Raw genomic sequence first — 24,386 nt, 5'->3', positions numbered from 1 at the left:
CTACATTTGAAGGTGACCCAGAAACTACAACTAATCCAGAATGTGGCAGCTAGACTGGTTACTGGGAGTGGCCACCAGACCATATAACGCTGGTCCTGAAAGACCTACACTGGCTCCCAGTACATTTCCGAGCATAATTCAAAGTGTTGGTGCTGACCTTTAAATCCCTAAACGGCCTTGGCCCAGTATACCTGAAGGAGCATCTTCACCCCCATCATTCTGCCCAGACACTGAGGTCCAGCGCTGGGGGCCTTCTGGCAGTTTCTCACTGCGAGAAGCAAGGCTACAGGGAACCAGGCAGAGAGTCTTCCCAGTAGTGGCACCCACCTGATGGAACACCCTCCCATCAGATGTCAAAGAGATAAACAACTACCTGACATTTAGAAGACACCTGAAGGCAGCCCTGTTCAGGGAAGTTTTTAATGTGTGACATTTTAATGTATTTTTAATCTTTGTTGGAAGCCGCCCAGAGTGGCTGGGGAAACCCAGCCAGATGGGCAGGGTACAAATAATAAATTATTATTATCATTATTATTATTATTAGTGATACCTGAAAGATTGCCTCAACTGTTATATACCTAACTGGTCACCGCGCTCTGTAGGTGAGGGCCTCCTGAAAATACCATCTTATCAGGAAATCTGTCTGCATAATGTAGGAATCTGCTCTTTATCGTTGTGGCACCTTCCTTTTGGAATTCCCTCCTCTTGAATATTAGACAGGCAGCATCTTTATGGCACCTATTAAATACTTTCCTCTTCAGCAAGGCTTTTGCGTTCTGATCTTCCCTGGTCTGCATCTGTATTGGAATTGTTTTTAAGAGCTTTTCATTATTTCCCCACTTATAGTTTGCTCCCCTGGGCTTGTTGGGGAGGAAGGATGGGATAGAAATTTTATAAATACATAAATTTGGGAGGTGGTTGTGAAGAGCAGGAGCAGCTCCAGGGGGCTCATGCTGGTGGGCCCTCTGCTGGGCTGTGGGCTCCTGGCAGATGCCTTAGTATGCCAACGCTTGCTGCCAATCCTGATTATTATTTTGAATTTATATAGCACCATGAGCATGGATGGTGTTTTACAAGAGTGCAGTAGAACAGATCCCTTCCCTGAGGGGAATGCAATCTAGAATTGGAGATTTGAGAAACAGTTAGTGATGGAGAGAGAAGTGGGTGGAACAGTAAACCGGAAAATAACACCTAGTGATTACATTGCACATCCTTAGGCTGAGTTATAAGTTGAGTTGGAGTAGGGCACAGGAATTGACTTGATAATTCTAGCAGCTTAATATCATATTTCCCCACCTTTTTCTTTCTTTCTAGGATCATAGTCATGCAGATGTGCCTCAGTATCGCCAGGACCACTCTTTGATTATGAGATCCATTGTCCATATGACAGACGCTGCTCGTTCGGGAATTATGTCACCTAACCAGCTGACCACTATTAACCAATCCCAGCTCAGTGCTCAACTGGGGCTGAACTTGGGCGGGACCAATGTGCCACACACTTCCCCATCCCCTCCTGCGAGCAAATCGGCAACCCCTTCTCCATCCAGTTCTATAAATGAGGAAGACGCGGAGGACTCAAACAGGGTAAGTTCTATCATGTGTTGTAAAAAGATGCTCTCTCTCCCACCACCAAACTTTTGTTTTTGTTTTTAAGAGGAGTTCAGTAAGGGCAAAAAGGAGTGAGTGGAATTCAGCTAAGTTTTATTCAGAGTAGAATCATTTCATACGAAACAATAATCTTTATTGTCATTGTCCCATACAGAACAACGAAATTGAAAAAATCTACATCAGACATTAAAAAACCAACAAGCCTGCTATCCCAGCTATCCCAGCCTGGTTAACCCCCTAAAAACTCTGATACCCCATAATTAAATGCAATATTTCAGTGAGTCTGCTCTGAATAAAACTTAGTTGAGTACAGTGGTGCCTCGCAAGACGAAAAACTCATTAGACAAAAGGGTTTTGCGGTTTTTGAGCTGCTTCGCAAGATGAACTTCCCTATGGGCTTGCTTCACAAGACGAAAACGTCTTGCGTTTTTTGCAAGTTTGTTTCCTTTTTCTTAACACCGTTAATACAGTTACGACTTGACTTCGAGGAGCAACTCATAAAACGCAGTGTGGTAGCCTTTTTTGAGGTTTTTGGCGATTTCTGAAGCTTTTCCAAAACTTTTCCGACACCGTGCTTCGCAAGACGAAAAATTCGCTAGACGAAAAAACTCGCGGAACGAATTAATTTCGTCTTGCGAGGCACCACTGTATCACCCAGTAGCTTTATTTAGTTGCTTACCATAATGATGCTATGCTGCTATTCTGTGGCTTTTGGTGTGTGTTAATGTGGTGTAATGGTTCGAGTGTGGGACTTAACTGTAGGAACTGGGAGAGCAGGGTTCAAATCCCTTCTCAGCCATGAAGCTCAGTGGGTGAGCTTGGGCCAGCCACTGCCTCTCAGCCTCACCAGCCTCACAGGGATCTTGTGCGGATTAAATGAGGAGGGGAGAAAACCATGTATATGGCACCTGGAGCCCCTTGAAGAAAAAAGCGAGAAATAAATGAAAGAAAAAGTTGCTGGTATAGGGTTCTTTATAGCAACTTCCTCATTTTCTAGATGCAGCAATTCTGACTGACATACCTGCTTGCAAATTAATTTTCATTTTACAAAACCAAAAACCTAAGCATTCTTCAATAAAAAAATCAATAAAAAATACCTTCACCTCTTTGGGAAAGCCTTGAGTGTGCTCTCAAATTCCTTTTCGTATCAGATTAAATAGGTTTGCAAAGGATAGACAGCCAACTGAGAAATATCTCTGAACAATGACAGCCTATTTTGGGATATAAACAAAGAGCAGATGCCTGATGGCTGGAATATCTATGTCTAACATAGCACAGTTTTGCATTTATTTGTTTTGTTACTTTGCAGTTATTAGCCTTGAGCCTGAGGGATAGAGAGCAGGTTATAGAAAGCTAAATAAAGAGATTGGTTGTGCAGGTTATGTATGCAGAATTTTTGATGAAGACCATGGGAGTTGAGCATGTGGAAGGCCTGAAATTAATCGCATGGATCCATCAAATGCCATTTCCACCAGAACTCTGCCTACAGGCTATGCAGGGCAGCTGCAGAGGGACTCATTGGAGCTCAGTCGTGATTGAATAATGACTCTATTAATTGTTCTGTGACCCGGAAAAAGGAACAAAAGCCATAGTAAGCAGCCTTAACAAAAAGGCTGAAAGAAGAATGACGAGTGGTTTCCTCCTCCTTTCATACTGAGTATCTTATTTCTGTAACTCATCTGATAGGCTGTTGGCTTCCATATGGAACTATGCAAACCTCTAATGCTGGCTACTCTTGCTTGTGGGACAACACAGGGTGAAGGAGCTAGTGGAGGAAATAGGCTCATTTGGCAGGGCCAGTAGGTGGGCTATGAACAAATGTGAAGCTCATTTGATAGGCTTCAACAAACAAACAAACAAACACCTCTGTTAAAAATGGAAATCAGTGACCTATGCTTCTTTTCTGAGAGCATTCTAAGTGAGTGGCTGGAGGGCTACAAGCTTGGTATATGGTTTAAGTGGGAGCTGGTGTTGCACTGTGAAACATTTGTCAGAAACAAGCTTTAGATAATGGCCTCAAATACTTTGTATAATGCTGCCTATAGACAAGACTGTTTCTGCATTTCCAGTTGTGCATGAGCACCTGATATGGTGAATGTGATACCTCTGATGGATACTTTAAAAAATAAACTAGAAATGTAAGTTTCTCGCCCTCATGATCAGAAATATATTCTATGTCTTATGATTTTGAATTGTTTTTTAATGCCTGCTACAAAGGTCTTCTTTTTGTTTCCCCTATGTTGTGGTCTTTTGGCATACTTCTTTTCAAGTAGAGCATAAATAGCTCTGTGCATGCATAGCTGATTTTTATAATTAATATCCCATGCTGGACACTGATTTTGGTTTCGTTGCTCTTTATCAAGGCTGCAGGAGAAAAGAGAGCTGCCCCAGATTCTGGCAAGAAGCCCAAGACTCCAAAGAAGAAGAAAAAGAAAGACCCCAATGAGCCACAGAAGCCAGTGTCAGCATATGCCCTGTTCTTCAGGGATACACAAGCAGCAATTAAAGGGCAGAACCCCAATGCTACCTTTGGAGAGGTTTCAAAAATTGTAGCGTCTATGTGGGATAGCCTAGGAGAAGAGCAGAAGCAGGTAACCAAGGGACCCTTTGGAGTTTTGGGGGAGAAAGGGGCGATGCACTGAAAGATGCCAAAGTCCTAATTAAACACTAGTGGGCCGATCCTTTTGACTTCATTAATTAGAAATGCAGCAGCACGGGTTGGAGCACAGTTATGCTTCCTATCATCCCAGCTAAGGATCTGGCTTCATATCAGCCCCTTGTCATTCTCTGATTGCAGTGGTAGTAGTAAGGTTGCAATATTTTAATTGACTTGATTCATCAATTAATCAATGAAAAACACTTTTGTCCGGCTAAACAGTTCCCGATTTATTGGACGGTGGAGCATTGCACTGCAAAATATTGCTCTGAATGTAAATACTTACTAAAAATGCAAGGACCATCTTAAGAGGCACTCTCTGTTCCCTAATGCATGAAAGAGCATTTAGTAATGGGTTTACCCCTTTAATGACAAGGCTCAGAGGCAGAGCACTAACCTTGCATATGGATGGTCCCAGGTTAAATCCTGGCTGTTTCCAGTTAGGATTTCTGTCTAAAACCCTGGAGACCTGCTGCAAGTCAGTGAAGACAGTACTGAACTTAGATGGACCAATGGTCTGGTTTAAGGCAACTTCATATGTCCATGTTCTTAAAATCTCAGTGAGGGCTGAATGGAACTCAAGAGAGAACATTTCACAAGCAAGTTCAGAACATCAATGAAAACGAGGTGAACTTGCTTGTGAAATGTTCTCTCTTGAGAGGCTACTGCTTTTATATAGCAAGTAAATTTTGTAATTGTGATGACATCACTGGGAGCAAACAAAACCCATTCAGCACAAGGCCTGTTCCCTTACTCTGTGTTGGCTTAATTTATGCTCTGTGACATCATCACATAGTCATTTCTAATTGGCTATGAAACTGCTTCCAGGAAGCAATATAATAAATGGAGTCAAAGAAGTAACTGATGGGTGATGTGAATGCAAACAGAAATGAAAGAGGTAACCTTTGGAGGGAGGAGGATGAATTCAGGAGATTTTTTTTTAATCATCTCAGCTCCAACTCCTTCCCATTTTAATGCTGAAAATGTACACAGTAGCAGTTTTGGTTCGTTGTTTTAAAGGAGAGGAGGGATGGGAGTCACACACTTTTGTGAACCTTTTTGTTGCAGAGTTGGCATTGTCCCTTTTGACTTTCTTCGTTTTACAAGACCATAACTTCCCTCTTCGGGCAAGAGCTACTTTATGGTGTGAAATTTAAACACTGAATGTGGTGTTAATTGCAATGTCTTTTAACAGGTATATAAAAGGAAAACAGAAGCTGCCAAGAAAGAATACCTTAAGGCACTTGCTGCCTACAGAGCAAGTTTGGTTTCCAAGGTGAGCTCAAGTCTGACTTCAGTTACGCATCCAGTACTGCAGTGCCTTCAGTGTGGATTCTTTTCACCTTATAAATAAATAAGCAGAGAGTTTGTTTTTTTAACCAGCCTTATCTTTGGGGAAGGACAGTAATCTAGAGGCTCTTGCTTTGCATGCAGACGGACTGAGACTAAGTGCCTGGTATATCCATCTTTTATTCCTGTGTTGTAGAGGTTTGGATTAGACGACTCTTTAGGCCCTTCCAACTCTACAATTATTTCACTTACAAAAATCAGGTTGCTTTGCTCTCTGTGCAACCAGGACATCGTATAGATTCATTCACTCATAATTTTATTGGTATGCCACTTTTCCACAAAAGAATCCTGTCCAAAGTGACTTACATCAAAGAAGACAGGAATAGGTCTCAAAATCAATCATTGCAAATCACAGCTTCATAACAGAACAACAACAACATAATAACAAATATAACAACATACCAGAAAACAGCAAAATTTCAGTACTATAAATATAACTGGGCACCATCCATTTGGAAAAAGAAGAGAAATGGTCTTTGAGTAAAGCACTGCAAAACCATAGAGCATGTTACAAGGCGGTGTAATATCACGGTACTGTACATGCTGCATTATTTATTGAATAAAGCTCTTGTGAAAGCTCTTATAATAAAAAGCAGTATGAGACTGTTGGCAATTTATTCTTTTGCAGAAGCGATTTGGTATCTGCAGAAATCAGAACCCAATGCAGAGTGAGTCTGTGAGGTGTAGTAGGTTGTCTTGGGCTTTGCTTGTGGGTTTCATATCCTTGATCAGCTAAGCTATCTTCAGATATTTGAGGGCTCCTCCACTCAACCAATTAATACTTGCAAGGAAATTGAATCTTGGCAACAGGCTCCTCCTTGATGCCTTAAAAACATCTAGTCCCCCCCCTCCAAATGTCCCGAAAAGGCTCTAGCAGTGGTTATATGGATAAAGGATGTGTGTGATAAAGGTGTATTAAATGATGCATTAACATTACTGTTCTTCATTTACTTTGTTAGTCTCTTTATTTTGCCCATGGCAACCCAAAGCAACTTACAAGCAAACAACAACCTACATAGATACATTAAAATGGGTTTGTGTGTGTACATTTAAGACACCCCACCCACTTCTAAAAGGTCCCAGATAGTTAAAGGCCAAAGGCCTGGTTATAGAGGGGAAGTTTTCTCTGAGGTCCTAAAGATATCTAAAGATGGTGCCAGGCAACCGATCCTGGAGAGAGCATTCCACAAAAGAGGAGCCAGTGCAGAAAAGGCACATTCTTGTGTTACCACCTTTTGGACCTCTTGTGGAAGAGGTACACAAAGCTCTGATCATGATCACAGGGTCTGGGTCAGTTCATATAGATGCATGAAGGTGGATAGAAGTCTTATCTCCTTCCCTGTATGAACAAATGGAACCTGGAAGGTTTGGAGATTCAGAATAGAAAAAAAATAATGATCTTCTTCACACAGTGCATGATTAAATTATGCAGTTCCCTAATATGTAGTGATGACCACCAGCTTGGAAGGCTTTAAAAGGTGGATTATACAAATTTTTGGGTGATAAGGCTATATATGCCCACTAGTCACGATGGCTATGTAATACCTCCAGCGTCAGCATGTGCCTCCAAATGCTATTTTCTGAAAAACATGAGGGGGGAACAGTGCTATCACACTCATGTCCTGCTTCCTGTTGGCTACTGGTTGGCCATTGTAAGAACAGAACCCAGGACTAGATGTACCCTTGGCCTAATGCTCTTCTGATGTTCCTAAAATGGGGAGTTGCCTGACCAGCTATTGATATGACTTAAAGGATGTTGCCTTATGAGTATAAGGTGGTTTGGTGAGTTGCCTTGATGGAAAAATTAACAAATAATCTGTGGCTGGCTAAAGGAACGAAATGCTTTTTTTTTTTTGAGACTGGCACTGTTTAGGAAAGCAAAACTGCAGTAAAAAGATACATTCCCACAGTATAGAAAACTTTCTGTCTGCTATAAACACAATGGACTTGAATCTTGTTACATCCTGATGGGTTTTACTGATGGATTAATGCTTTTTTGTTTTTTGTTTTGCCTTTTGTTTTAATTTAGGCACCCCTTGTGTCCTCCCTGAGATGGGAAGGGGATTGTTCTGTGTTATTAAAGTTGTGTTAAAGGTTTTTTTAATTATTATTAATAAAGAGAAAGGGGAAAAAAGGGGAAGATGCCAAGGATGCTTTTACAAGCTCCTCGGGTGTGAGAGAAATGCAAATGTGACAAATATAAATATAAACGTATAAATATAAAAACATAAGAGGCGGCCTCTGTATTAACTGTCACGAACTTCTCTTTCTTAAATGCAGGCTGCTGCTGAGTCAGCTGAAGCCCAAACAATCCGTTCTGTTCAGCAAACGCTGGCATCTACAAACCTGTCCTCGTCCCTCCTTCTGAACGCCCCTCTCTCCCAGCACGCGGCCGTGGCCACTTCTCCACAGACTCTCCAGCAGTCGCTCCCCAGGGCAATCGCCCCCAAGCCTCTAGCAATGCGGCTGCCCATGAATCAGATAGTTGCCTCGGTCACCATTGCGCCCAACATGCCCACAAACATTTCCACCTCGCTGATAAGCTCCATGGGAAGCAGCATGGTGGGCACGTCGGCGTCGGCACCCTCCCAGGTGAGCCCTTCCTTGCAGAGCCAGCAGCACCAGCTGCAGCAGCTGCAGCAGATGCAGCAGCAGCAGATGCAGCAGCAGCAGCTCCACCAGCAGCACATGCATCAGCAGATCCAGCAGCAGATGCAGCAGCAGCATTTCCAGCACCACATGCAGCAGCACCTGCAGCAGCAGCAGCACCTGCAGCAGCAGCTGAGCCAGCAGCAAATTCAGCATCAGTTGCAGCACCAGCTCCAGCAGATGCAGCAGCAGCAGATGCAGCACCTGCAGCAGCAACAGCAGCAGCAGCACCAGTCACAGCCTTCACCTCAGCAACATTCCCCAGTGGCCTCACAGATCACCTCCCCGATCCCCAGCATCGGGAGCCCCCCGCCAGCCCCCCAACAACACCAGTCCCAAATACAAACCCAGACACAGACTCAGCTATTATCGCAGGCCAGTATTTTCTGAAGACACATGTTGCAAAGCTGCTTTGCATTGTGAGTTAAGCAAAGGGGGACTGTTTACGGCTGGAAACTGTACATTGCTGATGGTAGTTATGCAGGGATGCATAACAGATGAGTGAGCCTCTAAGCTGTCTATTAGATAGGCAATAAAGAACTACAATGTAGCTGTGTATATTCATTTAGCTGACTATAAATATTTGTTTCCCCCCTCTCTCTTTCCGATCTTTTTAAAGAAAATGCTGTGCTCTCTTGTTTTCTTTATTTATTTTGAGCTTTACCCATAACATGTGAACTACATAGTCTTGGATATGCCTGGGCAGTGAAGCGAAAAAGTTTTGGCCTTTTTCACAGTTCCAGATTAAAACTGATTAGTGAATGCACTTCCAACCAGTTTGGGGTTTTTTTTGGGTTTTTTGTTCATGAAGTCCTAAAAAGCACAGTTGTAACTACCTGTAAAATGTTGATTGGATTCCATGCAATCACACTCGTATGACATGAGTAGTTGACGGTGTTTTTCTCTGTCATATATATAAAAATATAAATATATATATAAAGATTAATGTAAAAATCATAGACTTTTGCCAAAGCTCCTTTTTCTCTTTTTAATATGTCTCCAGAAGGGGGAGGGGGGGGGAAACCTGCAAGTGAAAGTTCTTAAATATCAGAGCCCATCTTTACCATCAAAGCTATAATTTCTCTAAACACTTACAGTGCTTTGTTACAAAATATATTCTTACCCTGTTCTGTTCATTCCAAGTTGTTGTTGTTGTTTTTTTTAAAAAAAGATGTGAATATTCTATCCTGTGTTTGGGTGACAACTTTCAGATTTAATACACTGTATTTTTTAAAAAAGGAAATGCACTTAAATGCACTGTTATTACAAAAAAATAGGTAAGAAGGAAAAATGTGAGTTTTTAAAAAATATATGCTGTAATACCAGTAGACTATTTAAAAGAATTGCTACATCTGAATAATCAGTGTAAATATTTCCTTTAAAAAATTGTAAGTTTTTCATATCATGTGTTGTAAAGTTTTCATAAATGAGGCTTTAATGTAAACACTGGTAACATGAATGATTTAACTGCAATATTGCTTACTGTGTTTTTATGCTGTTTTTATACTTTTTTATGAGTTATAATAGCAGCAATTGAGTTGTTTGTATTTTGCTTATCTAAAACAAATGCTTTTATCTTGCCTTAGAATAAACACATTTCAGTAAAAAAGAAGAAAAAAATCCAACCACATACCCCCAGTGTTTTGCAAAACTGAAATCAGCTAATCCTTAACCCTTTGAACAAAATACCAGTTTGCCTGTGCTACACCTCCTCCTCATACCAGAACATTAAGCAGGGCTGTACATGGCCACCTCAAATCTGGTTTGTTGCCTGATTCAACCTAGAATGACCTGATCTAGCCCTAAGTTTAATCAGTATTTTAAATCCTAATGTTTGTGGTGGCAAAGCGGTTAAAAGTAGGCCGGGTGAGAATTTCTATCTACATCTCCCACCCACCCCCTTCACCTTGGCACTACCCCCATGTTTAATTAGGGTTTAAAACCCTAATTAAACGTGGTTGCCAAACCACCACTACTCTCACGATTGCTCAGGGTGCACCTCATCGAACCCAGAACAATTGGCCTGATTCAAGTTGGGATTTCTCCAGTCCTAGATCACAGCCCTAACATTTACACTGGCATCCAAGGCTGCTTTCACTAATACAGTGTCATCCAAACCCAAGATCCAGGGTAAGTCTCTTAGCCAGGGTTCTACCAAAGCCAGCAGAACCAAGAGTAGGGCAATCTTGCAAAGGGTCATTCTGGGGGGTGTAGTAGGGGCAGACTTGCATCTGTTCAAAATCCCTGTCGACTCAGCAGAACTTGACACTGGCAAAAAGGATGGTGAACGTTCAAACTTTAGTTCAAAGGCTTGTTTTCCCTCAGCCAGCTTTGGGTTGTCTCAGCCAGCAGCTGTCCTGCTCTTGAATGGAGTTTGGCACATGCCAGTTTATGCTAAGTGGGTGTAAGTTCTGTCCTAGCTAGAACTGCTCTGTTAGTGTACCTCCACCATGGCAGGTTCAGCTTAAACCAGGCAAGTTTAAGATACAAACAAACTTGATATCATATGGAGGCCACAGTTTTTCTCTGAGCTCAAATGAACCACTCCTGCAGCAGTGCAGGCTTTACCTAGAATCTGGAAAGATCTGGATGAAGCCAGAAGCACTTGCATATGCCAAAAGTTGGATGTGCTATTGAAAACTAGAGTCTATTTAACATGGTCTGCATCAGCCTTTCTCAAGTTGGTTGTCCTGTGGATGTTACTGGGTTCTAATATTATTAGCATCAGCCAGCACATGACCAATGGTGAGGGTCAATGGAAGGTGTAATCCAAAAACACTGGGAAGCAATGGTCTGTATTAAGCTCTTTTGCCACCACCAGCAAAAGGGGAGTCCCAACTCCTGTCACTTCAGTGGAGGGTCCTTACAGCTAGGAAAGGAAAAGGGCAATAGACTGCATTTGGAGTGCAGGAGGATGACTGAGTGAGCAGCAACCACAAATCATGAACGGGGAATGCAGAGGTTTTCCAGAGGGGGAGAGTATCAAGACGGGGACTACAGACTTTGCTGGGTGGCTATTCTGCTTGCCTCATCTCAAAACGGGTATTGTAGAGTTGGGAAAGGTGGAGAAGAGGGCAACCAAACTGATCTTGGGGATGGAGCAACTTGCCTTTGAAAGGTTGCAGGGTTTGGAACTTGCAAGTAAGAGGCAACAAGATAGAAGTTTCAATCATCAATGAAGCTTCACATGGTGAAGGTTGTTCTCTCATAACACTCGAATTTGTGGACATCCAATGAACCTGCATGTTGGAAGATTTGGGACGGATACAAGAAAGCCCTTCATGCAGTGCATAGTAAAACTATGGAGCTCATTCCCACAGGAGGCAGAAATAGCCACCAACCTTGATGGCTTCCAAAGAGGACTGGATAAATGCATTGAAGAGAAGGCTAGCAATAACTATTATGGTTGCAGCCTTAATATTGGAGGTGGTAATGCTTCTGAATACCAGTTGCTGGAAACCACAGAAGGAGAGCATGCTCGTGTGCTTGAATCCTGCTTACTGGTTTTCCACAGGCATCTGGTTGGCCACTGTGAGCACAGGATAATGCCCTAGCTGGGCCATTGGCCTGATCCAGTTGGGCTCTTCGTATGATCTTATACCTGCCTGTGTCAGAGCTTCTTTGGCACCTCATAAACTATTCAGGATGCTGCTGTGTTTAGAATTTGTTTTGGAGGTGCGGGTAAGGAGATGTGGGTTAAATATTTTGTCATGGCCACTAGCACATTGGAACACTTGTCTTATATATCAGAAATGATTGTCAAGGCATATTACAGTCTGAAAAAAGAGCTTAAAGAAAATATGTTGGTCTCTCTGGGAGGTTTTGCACTGGAGATGCTTCTCCAAGGAAGGAATCTCCAGATGATCTGCCCTTTAGGGTTAACCTTGCAAGTGAAATGGAATTTTACTGAAGCACTCTTAACCCCTTGACAGCATCTGCTGAAAGACGCTAGAAACTTGTAGCAAATTCCCAATGCTTCCTGCCTGTCTCTTGATTTTGCATAGGGATCAAGCTTGTGCCCTTCATCCCCATATCATCCTAAGATGAAGCAATAAGTGGAGGTCCAGGGTGGCAGCAACTTTGCCCTCTTTTTCAAGGTCCAATGTAAAATCTCTCGCCTGCTTCTAACCCCTGTGGTTATATATATGTGGCTTCTGCCTATCTTTCCATTCAGCTGCACTTCACATTGCAAAATGGCTTCTAGCCTCTGAGAAAAGAGGTTTCCCATGAAGGAGGTGGAGGTAAGCCGGGATGGTATTGATCTTGGCTACCCTTAAATGTTAAGGTGGCGGTTCTCAACCTGTGGGTCCCCAGATGTTGTTGGACTACAACTCCCATCATCCCTGAGCTCTGGCCTTGCTAGCTAGGGGTGATGGGAGTTGTAGTTAAACAACATCTGGGGACCCACAGGTTGCGAAAGGCTGTGTTAAGGCAATGGGGGACATTTAAAGTGCTAGCCTCTCCTAGCCTCCAAAGCTGCATGTGAATTGGCGTATTTGCCTTAGGCATGGTGGCTAAAGCCAGGAAGAGATTTTTGAAATATTAAGCGCTTTATAAATGCTTTTGAATAGATAAATACACAAATAAGCTGGGATGGTGCCTCATAGCAGCTCACACTAACAATATCCCCACTGGATTGCGTCATATACTTTCATACATGGGGAAATTGGTCTAATTTTGACTGCTTTGCAGGGATGCAACATTCAGTTAGTTAATTAATTCCTTTAAAAACAAGAACAAAAAACCCTCCTATGCATGCCTACTTTGAAAGAAGTCCCATTATGTTATCTGGAGTTTTGGGTTACCAGTTTGGGCTCTTCTTCTTCTTCTTCTTCTTCACTAAAAGCATAAGCATGTAAGAAGACCTCCACTGGATGCATTCAAACATTCCCAGAGTCACAGAACTGCAGAGTTGGAAGGGGCCTAAATGGTGCTCAACCCTTCCCCCTGCATTTATCTAGTCAGAACTGTAGTGTCTAATCAAAAGCCTCAGTGATGTCCATAAACAGGCATGGAGCTAGTAACCATCTCCCATGGTTCCACAGCAGGCATGCTGGTACCTAGTGACATATATCCATCATGATTGCCACTTTAATTGCTTCAATAAACCATTTAATTAATTTCAGTAACAATTTTGAGTTTGTAGTCTTTCTTAATGTCTCAGCTGGGGGTACGGGATAATTTTGAGGCCAGATTTGCACCTGATGGGACTGAATAATATTTTGCTGTCGGAGAAATGCAGAGTGGCTGTGGATTTGGGGAGTACCTGCAAACAAACAAGGGGAAAGGCCATAGTTCAGAGGCAGATCACATGCAAAAGGATCCAGGTGGAAGCCCCAGCTTCTGGTAGGTCTGAGAAAGATTCTCCATCTCAAACTTTGACTTTCTACTAGTCAATGTAGGCAATAATGAGCTAGATGGACTAATGTTTACAGAAGTGTGCACAAAAATGAAGGCATTAGTGAAAATGACATACAAAAATGCATAATAATAGAAAAGGTTGCTTGCAAAAATGTGTACGTTAGTCAAAACGGCATATAAAAATGTGTTCAGAGAAACTGGCACCAAAATGATGAACTTTCATGAGCATTTTTGCACTAAAATGGCGGGCTTTCATAAGGATTTTAAAAGAAACCATCTGCAATTGTTGCAACATGTGGAGAACTGAATTGTAAGACTGGGAAAATGAGAAATGGAGAGAGCTGAAATGAGCAGATCCTTCCATCTCTACTCCCAGGTGAGTGTGCATAGGATTGCATCCTAACAGACTTTTCTTCCTTTTAAAAGCACCGAAACCATTAGCTATCTTGCAACAGCACATCCCATAAATTATGTGCTATGTGAAGAACTAATTCCATTGTCTGTGATGAATCAGGTTTCAATCCTAATATCATGGCAATTTGCAGTGGTGTGTCAGATAACTACTCCCCACCCCCCAGACCATGCTCATCCACCAGTATATTTGCAGTTTATCCACCTGACAACCTTGTGAGTTAGATTGGGCTGAGAGATGGTGACAAACCCAAGGTCAGTAAACAAGTTCCATGGCTGTGCGGGTATAAGAACCTGGATTGACCCTATGGTCAATATCACCCTGGCTCTATATTCCATTGAGTTCAAAATAGCTTCCTCCCAAAATGTAGTGTTTGGTGTGGTGGGGCAAAGCCACATAGCTGCCCTCTCAATGCCACCATCACTACAGCTGGGGTGGGGCGGAAAGTTAGTAATTTCAGGGCTATGTGGAACCACCGGTAGGAGCACTAGATTACTGGAGAATCCATGCAGTCCTGATCTTGCTACCACATTGCCCCAACCCAGCTCCATCTAGGGAAGATACAGCATTGGCGGCGTTGGAAAAGTGGTTCCAGAGCTCTACGCCACCAGTACGGCTGCTACCGATCCCAATTTATTTTGCATGAGGTTGCAGCCTTAATATGATTCTGATGCTGTTATTATTTAAACACAAGAAGAACCCTATTGTATGAGGTCAAAGCCCACCTAGTTCAGCCTCCTGTTGTCACAGTGGCCAACTGGGTGCCTGTGGGAAACACAACAGCACTCTCCCCACTTGCAATTCAGAGGCATGACAGGGAAGGCCAGAGGCAGGCCTAGGGGTTGGAAAAAGCATCCCCCGCCAGAGGTGCAGGCCCGGGGCTGGGGGCACAATATCACCTCTCATATCACATCATGGAGTGTATGACATATATCTGTGCGGCAACACAACGCCACTGTTGCAGCAAGATCAAACGCGGGAGAAGCTTCCTTCTCACACCACGGCACAAAGGCATGCCATGGAGTGATTTTGGGGTGAGTGGTGGCAATACAGTTCCTTGCCAAGGGCGCACGGGACCCCAGGTACGCCTCTGGTGGAGGCAATGGATAGCCATGGCTGCTAGTTGCCATTAACAGTCTTATGCCCCGTGAATTTCTCTTGTAAAGGCATGATAATCACCAGAAACCCTCGGGCAGCATCTGAGTGAAGCACTGCTCTCCCCTCTTGCGATTCCCAACAACTGTTCTTCCGAGGTTTACTGCCTCCAACAATGAAGGTAGAACATAGTTATCCTGCCTCATAACCACTGGTGGTGTTGGTGTTGGTTGTTAGCACCAGCATGCTCGCTTATTTTCACTTGTTGTACTTATTTTAACAAATCATGGAGGGAGAACAGATATTTCCCACTCTACTGCTTCAGGGTCTGTGCCTTTGCTGCCAACGCGCCAGCATGCATTATGCATTCATGTTCCAAAGGATCTCGAGGATTCTGTTGTATTCACATTTCTCCCTCCCTCCCTCCCCCCACTCCCTCCCCCTGCACTAGGAGAGCAGTTTGACCACTATCCCCAGTTGTCTTGCATGATTAATTACAGCATCTGTCCTGTCAGAAGCTATAATGAAGAGGTCTTGATAAAAATTGCAAATTACCACTGGCAACAATCTTAAAACTGCTTATGATAAAATGAAAATTAAAAACAGCAAGCGAGGAGCCTGAGTCGAATCCTAATCTGAAAAAGAATGAGGCTGAGCAGAGGTGGTGTCCATGGCTACTGTTCATGAGACACACAAACCGGGGGGTTGGGGGGGGGGAGAAATACAAATCCACCCAGTTTTCCATTCAAAGCTGCAATCCACGGAGAGAGAGAAAAGTCCATTCCTGTTCCCCTTTTTGCTCCCATGGAACGTGAAGGAGTGTTTGGTAGATGGTAGGGACAGGTGGACGAGTCCATTTTGGCTCCTCTCGGTTTCTCATTTGCCACCAATTTGAAATTTAATTTCCCTTATTTCCACATCCATTTGTGATTTTTTTTTTAAAAGTTCCCACACAAATTTATCAGCATTTTAGTGTGAATTTTTCCTAATATGCACATTTTTGTATGAGATTTGGCATGACATAAACGTTTGCAGAACAATTTCTCCAAATATAACACATTTTGTATACTAGTTTCACTAATATATACACACATTTCACCTAAGTTTATTTATTTCTTTTTACACAGTACTTGGCTGGAGAACTGTGTTACAAAATTCAGAGAACTGCAGATTTCAAAGAATGGCTGTGCTACAATTTACATATTGTTTTGGGAAAGTACGAATTAGGTAAGTTTGTGTTTCAATGCAGACTGAGTTGAATTTGTAAAGATAGGGCATCACCACTGAATAGGTCCTAATTTCAGTCATCACCCACTTGACCTCTGATGGGGGTGTGAACCAAAGTTACTTTTCTGACTCAGTATTCTGGAAGGCCCCATATAGAAGGAAGTGGTCATTGAGGTATACTGGTCCTAAGTTATATAAGGATTCCAAGATCAAATAGACAGTATTTCACAAAAGCCAATGTTTGTAATAGCAGCCCTATTCAGGTGTTGGGTCTACTCACAATCAGAGGACATGGAAAGAAAGGAGTAGGGTCACACACCAAAGTCTCCCTGTCCTCTCTACTCCCAAAGCACTAAGCTTTGAAGTGAGATTTCTTTAAAAAATGAGCATTCAGTAAAGGGTAAAAGGTAAAGGACCCCTGGATGGTTAAGTCCAGTCAAAGGCAACTATGGGGTTACGGCGCTCATCTCGCTTTCAGGTAGGACGCTCTTAGAATCCTCCCCACAAGCTAGAACCTGGAGCAATATATACCGTGTTTTTCCGTGTATAAGACTATATGTTTTCCTTAATTTCTGAAGTTCAAAATAAGAGGCCGTCTTATGCACGGATAGTGCATAGTGCATTTTCTTAATTTTGAGTCCCCCAAAATAGTCTTACACCTGGAAATAGTCTTACACCCAAAATAGTCTTACACCTAGAAAAATACGGTAATTGCAAGGAAGATTCTAAGCACAGTCAGGTGAACATGCTTAGAATCCCTCTTCCAACCTTCACACGACAGATTTAAATGTCAGAAGAGGAATGATAGGAATGGAGATATTGGGATGTGGTCAGCAGGTGATGCCCTGAGCCGTTCCTCAGTGCACACGGCATGTAGCTAAACCCAACACCTGAAGAGTGCTCATTTTACCATGCTGTCTAATAAATTTGGAGGAGGATAATACTTAATTGCAACAAGAAAAACAATCAAGTGAAGCACGCCAAGAGCCATTGAAATGAATGAGGGTGGTGCAGAAGCACTTGCGTTCTGAAGCTCCCATTTATTTTAATGGAGCCTGCATGGGAGAATTACCCATGGGATTGTGTCCAATTTAGTTTTTAACCCATGTGTCAGTTTCAACTAACTTAATGTAGCAATCAGTGCCCTTCTTGGAGCTTCTGAAATCTCTTAACCAACCTCTTCAACAAAGAAAAGCTAAACCGCAAGTGACAGGAATTGTGTATATGGCCTGTAATTGTGTTCTTGAAGAGCCAGGATGCATCTTTGGGAAAATGTCACAAGTGATAAGGGTTAATGCCAACAGAAGTCTGTTTTCTACAGTTTGGAGGAAGAAGCAGGTGCAAGTCTACTCATTAAAGGATTTAATAAATCCCGGGTTTTATCACACGTGATGAAGGGCTGAAGATCTGTTGATCAGTTCTGAGACAGGGGAAATAGTAATCACCAAAGCAGCTGAACATAGGCTGTGATCCTAAATACAGTTAAGCGCATTGAACATGGTGCGAGTCACATCTGAGTAAACATACATAGGATTGTCCTTTTAAAGTAGTAAACATTGAAGTGGATGTGTACATTTAAAATCAAGTCTTTTCCCTCTCTTGGAACAACTTGGCCTCTTTCACGGCAAACATTTAAAGCACATAGTACTTTAAACAGCCATGGCTTCCCTTGAGGAATTCTGGGAGCTGTGGTTTGTTATGGGTGCTGAGAGTTGTTAGTAAACCCCTATTCCCCTCATGGAGCTGCAATTGCCAATCTCAGAGAATCGGTCTCAGGGAAATTGGGGAATAGTAGCTCTGGGAGGGGAGGGACGCGGGTGGCGCTGTGGGTTAAACCACAGAGCCTAGACTTGCCAATCAAAAGGTTGGAGTTCGAATCCCCGCGACGGGGTGAGCTCCCGTTGCTTGGTCCCTGCTTATGCCAACCTAGCAGTTTGAAAGCACATCAAAGTGCAAGTAGATAAATAGGTCCCGCTCCGGTGGGAAGGTAAACGGCATTTCCGTGCGCTGCTCTTGTTTGCCAGAAGCGGCTTAGCCATGGTGGCCACATGGCCTGGAAGCTATACGCCGGCTCCCTCGGCCAATAAAGTCAGATGAGCGCTGCAACCCCAGAGTCAGCCACGACTGGACCTAAATGGTCAGGGGTCCCTTTACCTTTAGCTCTGGGAGGGAAACAGGGGTCTCCAAACAACTCAGCACTTTTAACAAGCTACAGTTCCCATAATTATTTTGGGGAAAGCCATTATTGTGCTTTCATAGTGCTTTAACTTTATGGTGCGAATGGAGCCAGTTTCTTAAGTTTACATATACCTTATCCTGGCTAATATGTGTCATTATTGCACAGACACATGCTCACTTGCATCATAGGCACCCATGTTGCATCTTTTATGTTTCATTAACTCAGCAATCCAAATATGGTTTGTATCCAACTGTGTACCCAAATATGGTTTGTATATTGGGTAGACCTGAGTTCATTATGTGCATTGACTTAGAGCACAGTTAACATTGGGCATGGCCCTGTGTGTATAGGAGAGATTCCCAGGGCTGTATAGTATTACATCCTTTTTGGAAGGGAGGTGAGGGGCCTTCAGCTCCTGTGAATCCACAGACACACCAATTCCTCCCTCTCCAAGAGTGACCTGCTTTGGTCCCCACAGCTGAGTGAACACTGCTGGCAAGACATTCATGCTACTGGAACTTCCCATGAATGGACCAGGGCGCCTTCGATGATGTAGGTGTTCTTCTGGTGATGGGCCTTTGCTTGGCTGCCTTTGCCCTTTTCACCTGCTAGAGATCAGAAATATCCCAACGAACTGTGGGTGCAATCCTGCACACCATTCTCCCTCTGCCACTTTGGATTTCACCATAGTTCAGTGCTGCAACTCTATGGAGAGATCATAACATAGCCTTAAACTGTATTGATGCGTAATGTTGTGGTGGAACAGTGCAGAGCGTAAGTGATTTCTCTCTTTTTCTCTCTTTGCCCGACACCTGTGAAATCATGTTTTCCATCCTATCATTTATAAGTACTCCCCCCCCTTTTCCTAGGGTTTCTTCACTTTATCACCCCAGTTAACTACATTCTGCTTCCACATTAACCTAGGCTGACATATGATGAAAGAACATAAGGAGTTTTCATTTTTAGCTGAAACGGGGTCATTAGTCTCCAACCACAAACAAAAGCTTTAAATACCTTTATCGGGCAAAGTTTCCATGATATATTATCTATCACCTGACCATTGTAGCTGGAAGGGGTCTCCTTACCTCCCCCCCCTTTTGGAGACAGATGAATTAAATATTTCAAGTTTAACCAGGGAGATGCCACACAATGGGGTTTTTTAGACTTATGAATAGCACCCTTCCCCATTTCTCACTTCATGGAGTATTTCTGCAGCCCTGGACTTCATTCTAACCCTTTCCCTCCCTGCTTTGTTTGTCTTTTGTTTCGCAACAGCTGTTATTATCGTTTTTTGGTCAGCTGTGATTGCTGGAGGCAAAAGAGGACCAGATGGTGTTTTGCGATGCATGAATGGCAAGTCAGAGGAGCCTGGATTGAATAGGCCAAGTCTGAATGGTGTCTATGCACCACCTGCCTCCTTCAACAGCAGCAGCGCAGATCACAGAAGTATGATCTGTCTCAGACCAACTCGCATCAGAGGGGGAATGAAGAGAGCCTTGTTGGGTTTTCTCCATATTTATTGATCTTCCATGCACTAACAACATAATGCGGTGCACAGTCAATTTGAATTAATTGGATATGACACAGCGTGCGCATGTAATCTATCACTGTAGTCGTCTGGTACGCTATGGGGATTTCCCCCCCTGTCACAGGAACATGTGAATCTGTAACAATGTGCATTAATTAACAGAGGAGACAGGAGCAACACAAGAGAATGTCGGCTTAAGCAAATGTCATTTTAGCTGGCCTCGTGACGCATTTTTATACACGTATTTATATCATTAATTTATATCTATGAACCGCACCTCCGACCCTCAATGCAGTGTACAAAAAAGCAAAAACGAAAATGCATTTTTTAAAAATAATAATAATCAACATGTAACCATACTTTTAAAATAAACACACACACACACACACAAAGACACAGCCACAGATCGAACAGGAACAAAGGCTATGTTTGTGTCATACCACTGTACCACTTTAAAAACACTTGGGTTCCCCCAAAGAATTCTGAGAGTTGTTAGGAGACCCCTTTGTTCCCCCCGCAGAGCTACAACTGCCAGTGTGGACCTGAAGTAAGGGTTTCAAGTTATAAGAACTTTCTGACTGCAAGAGCTGTTCGACAGTGGAATGGAATCACATGGAAGGTGGAGAACTCTCCTTCCTTGGAGGTTTTTAAGCAGAGGTTAGATGGCTGACTGTCATGGATGTCTTGGTTGTGATTCCTGTACAGTGGTACCTTGGGTTACAGACTCTTCAGGTTACAGACTCCGCTAACCCAGAAATAGTACCTTGGGTTAAGAACTTTGCTTCAGGATGAGAACAGAAATCGTGCTGCGATGGTACAGCGGCAGCGGGAGGCCCCATTAGCTAAAGTGGTACCTCAGGTTAAGAACAGTTTCAGAATGGGCCTCCGGAATGAATTAAGTTCTTAACCCAAGGTACCACTGTATTGCAGGGGTTTGGACTAGATGACCCTCTGTATCCCTACCAACTCTACAATTCTATGATTCAGTTAGTTTCCCCATGCAATCCATTAACGTGGCAAATCAGCATGAGGTATGAAAGTTCCGGAATATTCCAGAAACATAGGTAGAATTCTTATTTGGTTTTCCTTCCAGTTGCTAAGAAAAGCTTTCTTTTTATAACTTTTTTTAAAGGAGAAGCTTTCACTTTATAACATAGGTTTCATATGAAAAGTATTGTTACTGAACAAAAGTAGTGCCTAAATAAAGAAATGGAATCGAGGGGAAGGGAGTGACATCTGGGGAAATATTCATGACTGAAACACATTAAGTCAGATGATGATGTGATCTGGCATTTGCTAATCAATAACTGAGGAGTGACACCAGTGTTCCTATTTGATTAACCTTTTGCCTCAGGCTTAGATATGAAGTCAAATTCATGCAAAACCGGGGGTGGGGGTGGATGCATGCATACACATGTTTTTTGTTTTTTGCAAAGTTTTCATGGAAGGTTCAGTGGATATTTTTGTGCCCATTATCTGAAGTTGTGTTTATGTTTGGTGTATGTGCTGGAACAATGTGCTTGTCTAACAGTAAAGCAAAATACACATACTGTTCTGTTCCTCCCTCGAGTTCCAACGTTCTTGAGGAGAACAAGCAGAAGTTGTATAGCCATCAAGTGAAGTTTTACTGCCTGACTCTAAAAAGCATTAGGGCTCCAATTCTCTTCTCTCTTTCTTCTCCTGCCCTTCCATTTTTACCGCTTTTCTTTTTCGCCATTTTAGACTTTAGGGGGCCCTCCGTGGAATGAACGGCACTTTGACAGAATTCAAGAGTGGCAGCCGATTCTGAGAATGCCTCTGCGATATTTTTAGGGAGTAAATAAATGCAAGGGCCGCCTCTCTCCTTGTCAACTTCTCCTGGGCTAAAATAATCATTAACACAAAAGTGGATGGTGTGGAACGGAATACACAGGTGAAAATTAGAAGGTTTAATGCAGGGGAGAAACAAAGGCTGTGGCAAGTTCGTGGCACTGTTTCCAAGATGCAGGCCTAGAGCTTTAAACATGGCACCAAGCGAAATCTGCATTCGGTCAAGTGATGAAGCAGGACTCTACATTGACCTGGGTAAATGATTCACATCATCATAATTATTAGCTTGCAGGATTTAAATAGGGCTAAATGTGTGTGTGTGTGTGTGTTCCAGGCCCAGTTTAGAGTGTTTGTCATCATACAGTAGCTGAATGTCTTCTGTTTTCTACAGATGGTGTTGTTTATATAGCATACATGAACAGAGACTTGCAGAGTGTCATTAAATAGGCCTTTTTTATAATTACTTGCAATTCCCATTGTATAATTGGAGGACTTCAGCTGTTATATTAAACATTTTATGGAATTAGAGGTGCAGTTACACTTGAAGCTTGCATATTAACAATGAACAGGGGATGTTGTAAACAACCACATGGTCCATTTTATTATGTTTACTCTTGGATTTGGCTGTGATACAAAGCTCTGGGTTTTTTTCTTTAAGGTAGCCTGTTCCTTTTATTAAAATGTCCCTTAATTAAAATTAAACAGAATGGCCTCTGGGAATATAGACCTTGGTTATTTCTCCATTAATCCACTGAGAGCTGTGGAAGAGTATTCAATGTAGGCTACACCTTATAAAGCTTTGAGAGAATCTAGCAGTGGTGAAGAACTTCAGACCTGGAGCTAAATTCTGGCCCTCCGTCTATCTGGCCCTGGGGATTCTTCCCAGGCCACGCCCCTCACTGTATGCCATATGGCAAGATGGGACAACCTCTTCATCTTCCCTAATTTCCTTTGTAGTGTCCTTTAGATCAAGAAGTACCCGCATGACAGTTCCAAACCCACAGGGGATTGTAAGGAGTTTCTTTTAAGCTTAAGAATAAGCAATCAGTTCAGTGAAATATTGTTAGCCTGCCAAGCCAAATAATGATCAGAACAGAATTGCCTTGGGTAGGTTGTGGAAAGCTAGGAGATAAGGGGCAAAATGGACCCCATGACCCAGGGAGCTCCATAATCCTAACACTGTACAGAGAATGCCCTCTTCCATGTCCCAGCCTCCCTAATGCATTCCCCTCCACTGTCCCAATTTGACAGAGACATCTCAGAATTACAGCAGCCACCCCACATCGCTGGTCAGCTCCATTCAGCTTGGTAGGTTGTAGGTTGGACAGGCCAGCTGTATAAAGTTTATGGGGTAATGGTGGAAATAACACAGTGATTACTATTCATTTGGTGGTTATTATAACAAAATGAACCATCAGTTCATTTGATATTCCTTTGCAAGCTAAGTGCTTCTGTAGAAGCATTCTCTTGAATGTTGCATTAATTAAAATTAACCTCATTATTTTAAAGTACAGTGGTAGCTCGGTTTTCAAATGGCTCCATTGATGAACATTTCGGTTTTTTAACACCCTAAATCCGGAAGTAAATGCTTCAGTTTTCGAACATGCCTCGGAAGTTGAACATGCCACGTGGCTTCCACTGAGTGCAAGATCTTGAGGCCTAGCTTTCGGTTACTGAGTTTTTAGTTTTCAAACGTTTCAGAACTTGAACGGTCTTCCAGAATGTATTACGTTCAAAAACCGAGGCACCACTATACTGTTTTAAAAGTATGCTTAACTAGAGTGGGTTGAACATAATGATTCAACTTCCCCCCTTTTTTATTACCCCGCTGGCTTAGATCACCCTTCCCTCATTGCATTCTCCAGCAGCCATCATTCCCTGCATTGCAGGGGGTTGGACTAGATGACCTCTGTGGTACCTTCCAACTGTGCGATTCTATGATTCCAAGGAAACGAAAAGGGGAAAGTGTGCTGTCCCCCTGAAATCTCTCATCATTTGGAGATTTGAGGCCATGCAATAATATGATTGAAAAGGGGGCGGGGCAGGCCAGGAGAAGGTAGAAAGTATCTCCCCCACGCCTAATCGGATAGCACTTGATTCATTCAGAGAAGAAAATGTTTGAATGTTGTGACATGCAGCATTGTGTAATGCCATTCCATATCAAGTTACCTGGAATTACATTGTGTCAGGCCAGGTTTGGTTCCCATGTGAAGTAATCTGAACCGACACGCTCTAAATTGAAGCAACGAGATATGAGGTCCTGTCACACACAAACGCCACTCCTTTGAAGGCTGGTGGTATCAGAGGCAGGTGTCAAGGTGGGCAATGAACAGCAGTCTGGAGCAAATCAGGAACCAGGAGTCAGGACTGGATAGTAATCAGGGTTGAAGGGGAAACGGGTTCGGTCAAGATCAAAGAACTATCAGCATCAAAGTGGACCCACCTGATCTGCCTATTCTGGACTTGTATACCGACTGGAACGTAGCCGTCAATCAGATGACCCATGTCTCCA

At 42.9% G+C, this 24,386-nt stretch overlaps 1 protein-coding gene and 1 long non-coding RNA gene across 2 annotated transcripts in view; both read left to right on the top strand.

The window, feature by feature from the left end:
* Positions 1–9,422, top strand: part of TOX3 (TOX high mobility group box family member 3) — a 102,934-nt gene extending 93,512 nt beyond the window's left edge. Inside the window, exons 4-7 of the mRNA XM_081201201.1 lie at positions 1,315–1,584; positions 3,972–4,199; positions 5,460–5,540; positions 7,895–9,422. Coding sequence (XP_081057327.1) covers positions 1,315–1,584; positions 3,972–4,199; positions 5,460–5,540; positions 7,895–8,653 — 1,338 coding nt within the window. The 3' untranslated portion in view covers positions 8,654–9,422. The remainder of the gene's footprint in view (positions 1–1,314; positions 1,585–3,971; positions 4,200–5,459; positions 5,541–7,894) is intronic.
* A 9,425-nt stretch (positions 9,423–18,847) lies between these two features.
* Positions 18,848–20,124, top strand: LOC308591424. Its single transcript, XR_014010173.1, has 2 exons — positions 18,848–19,089; positions 19,813–20,124. It is a non-coding gene; the product is annotated as an uncharacterized lncRNA (long non-coding RNA).
* Positions 20,125–24,386: the final 4,262 nt, after the last annotated feature.

Source organism: Podarcis bocagei (genome assembly GCF_964188305.1).
Source record: "Podarcis bocagei genome assembly, chromosome: 7".
In the NCBI taxonomy this organism is placed as follows: domain Eukaryota; kingdom Metazoa; phylum Chordata; class Lepidosauria; order Squamata; family Lacertidae; genus Podarcis; species Podarcis bocagei.
The sequence above is the reverse complement of the archived record's forward strand: the minus strand, read 5'-3'. Positions and strand labels throughout refer to the sequence as shown.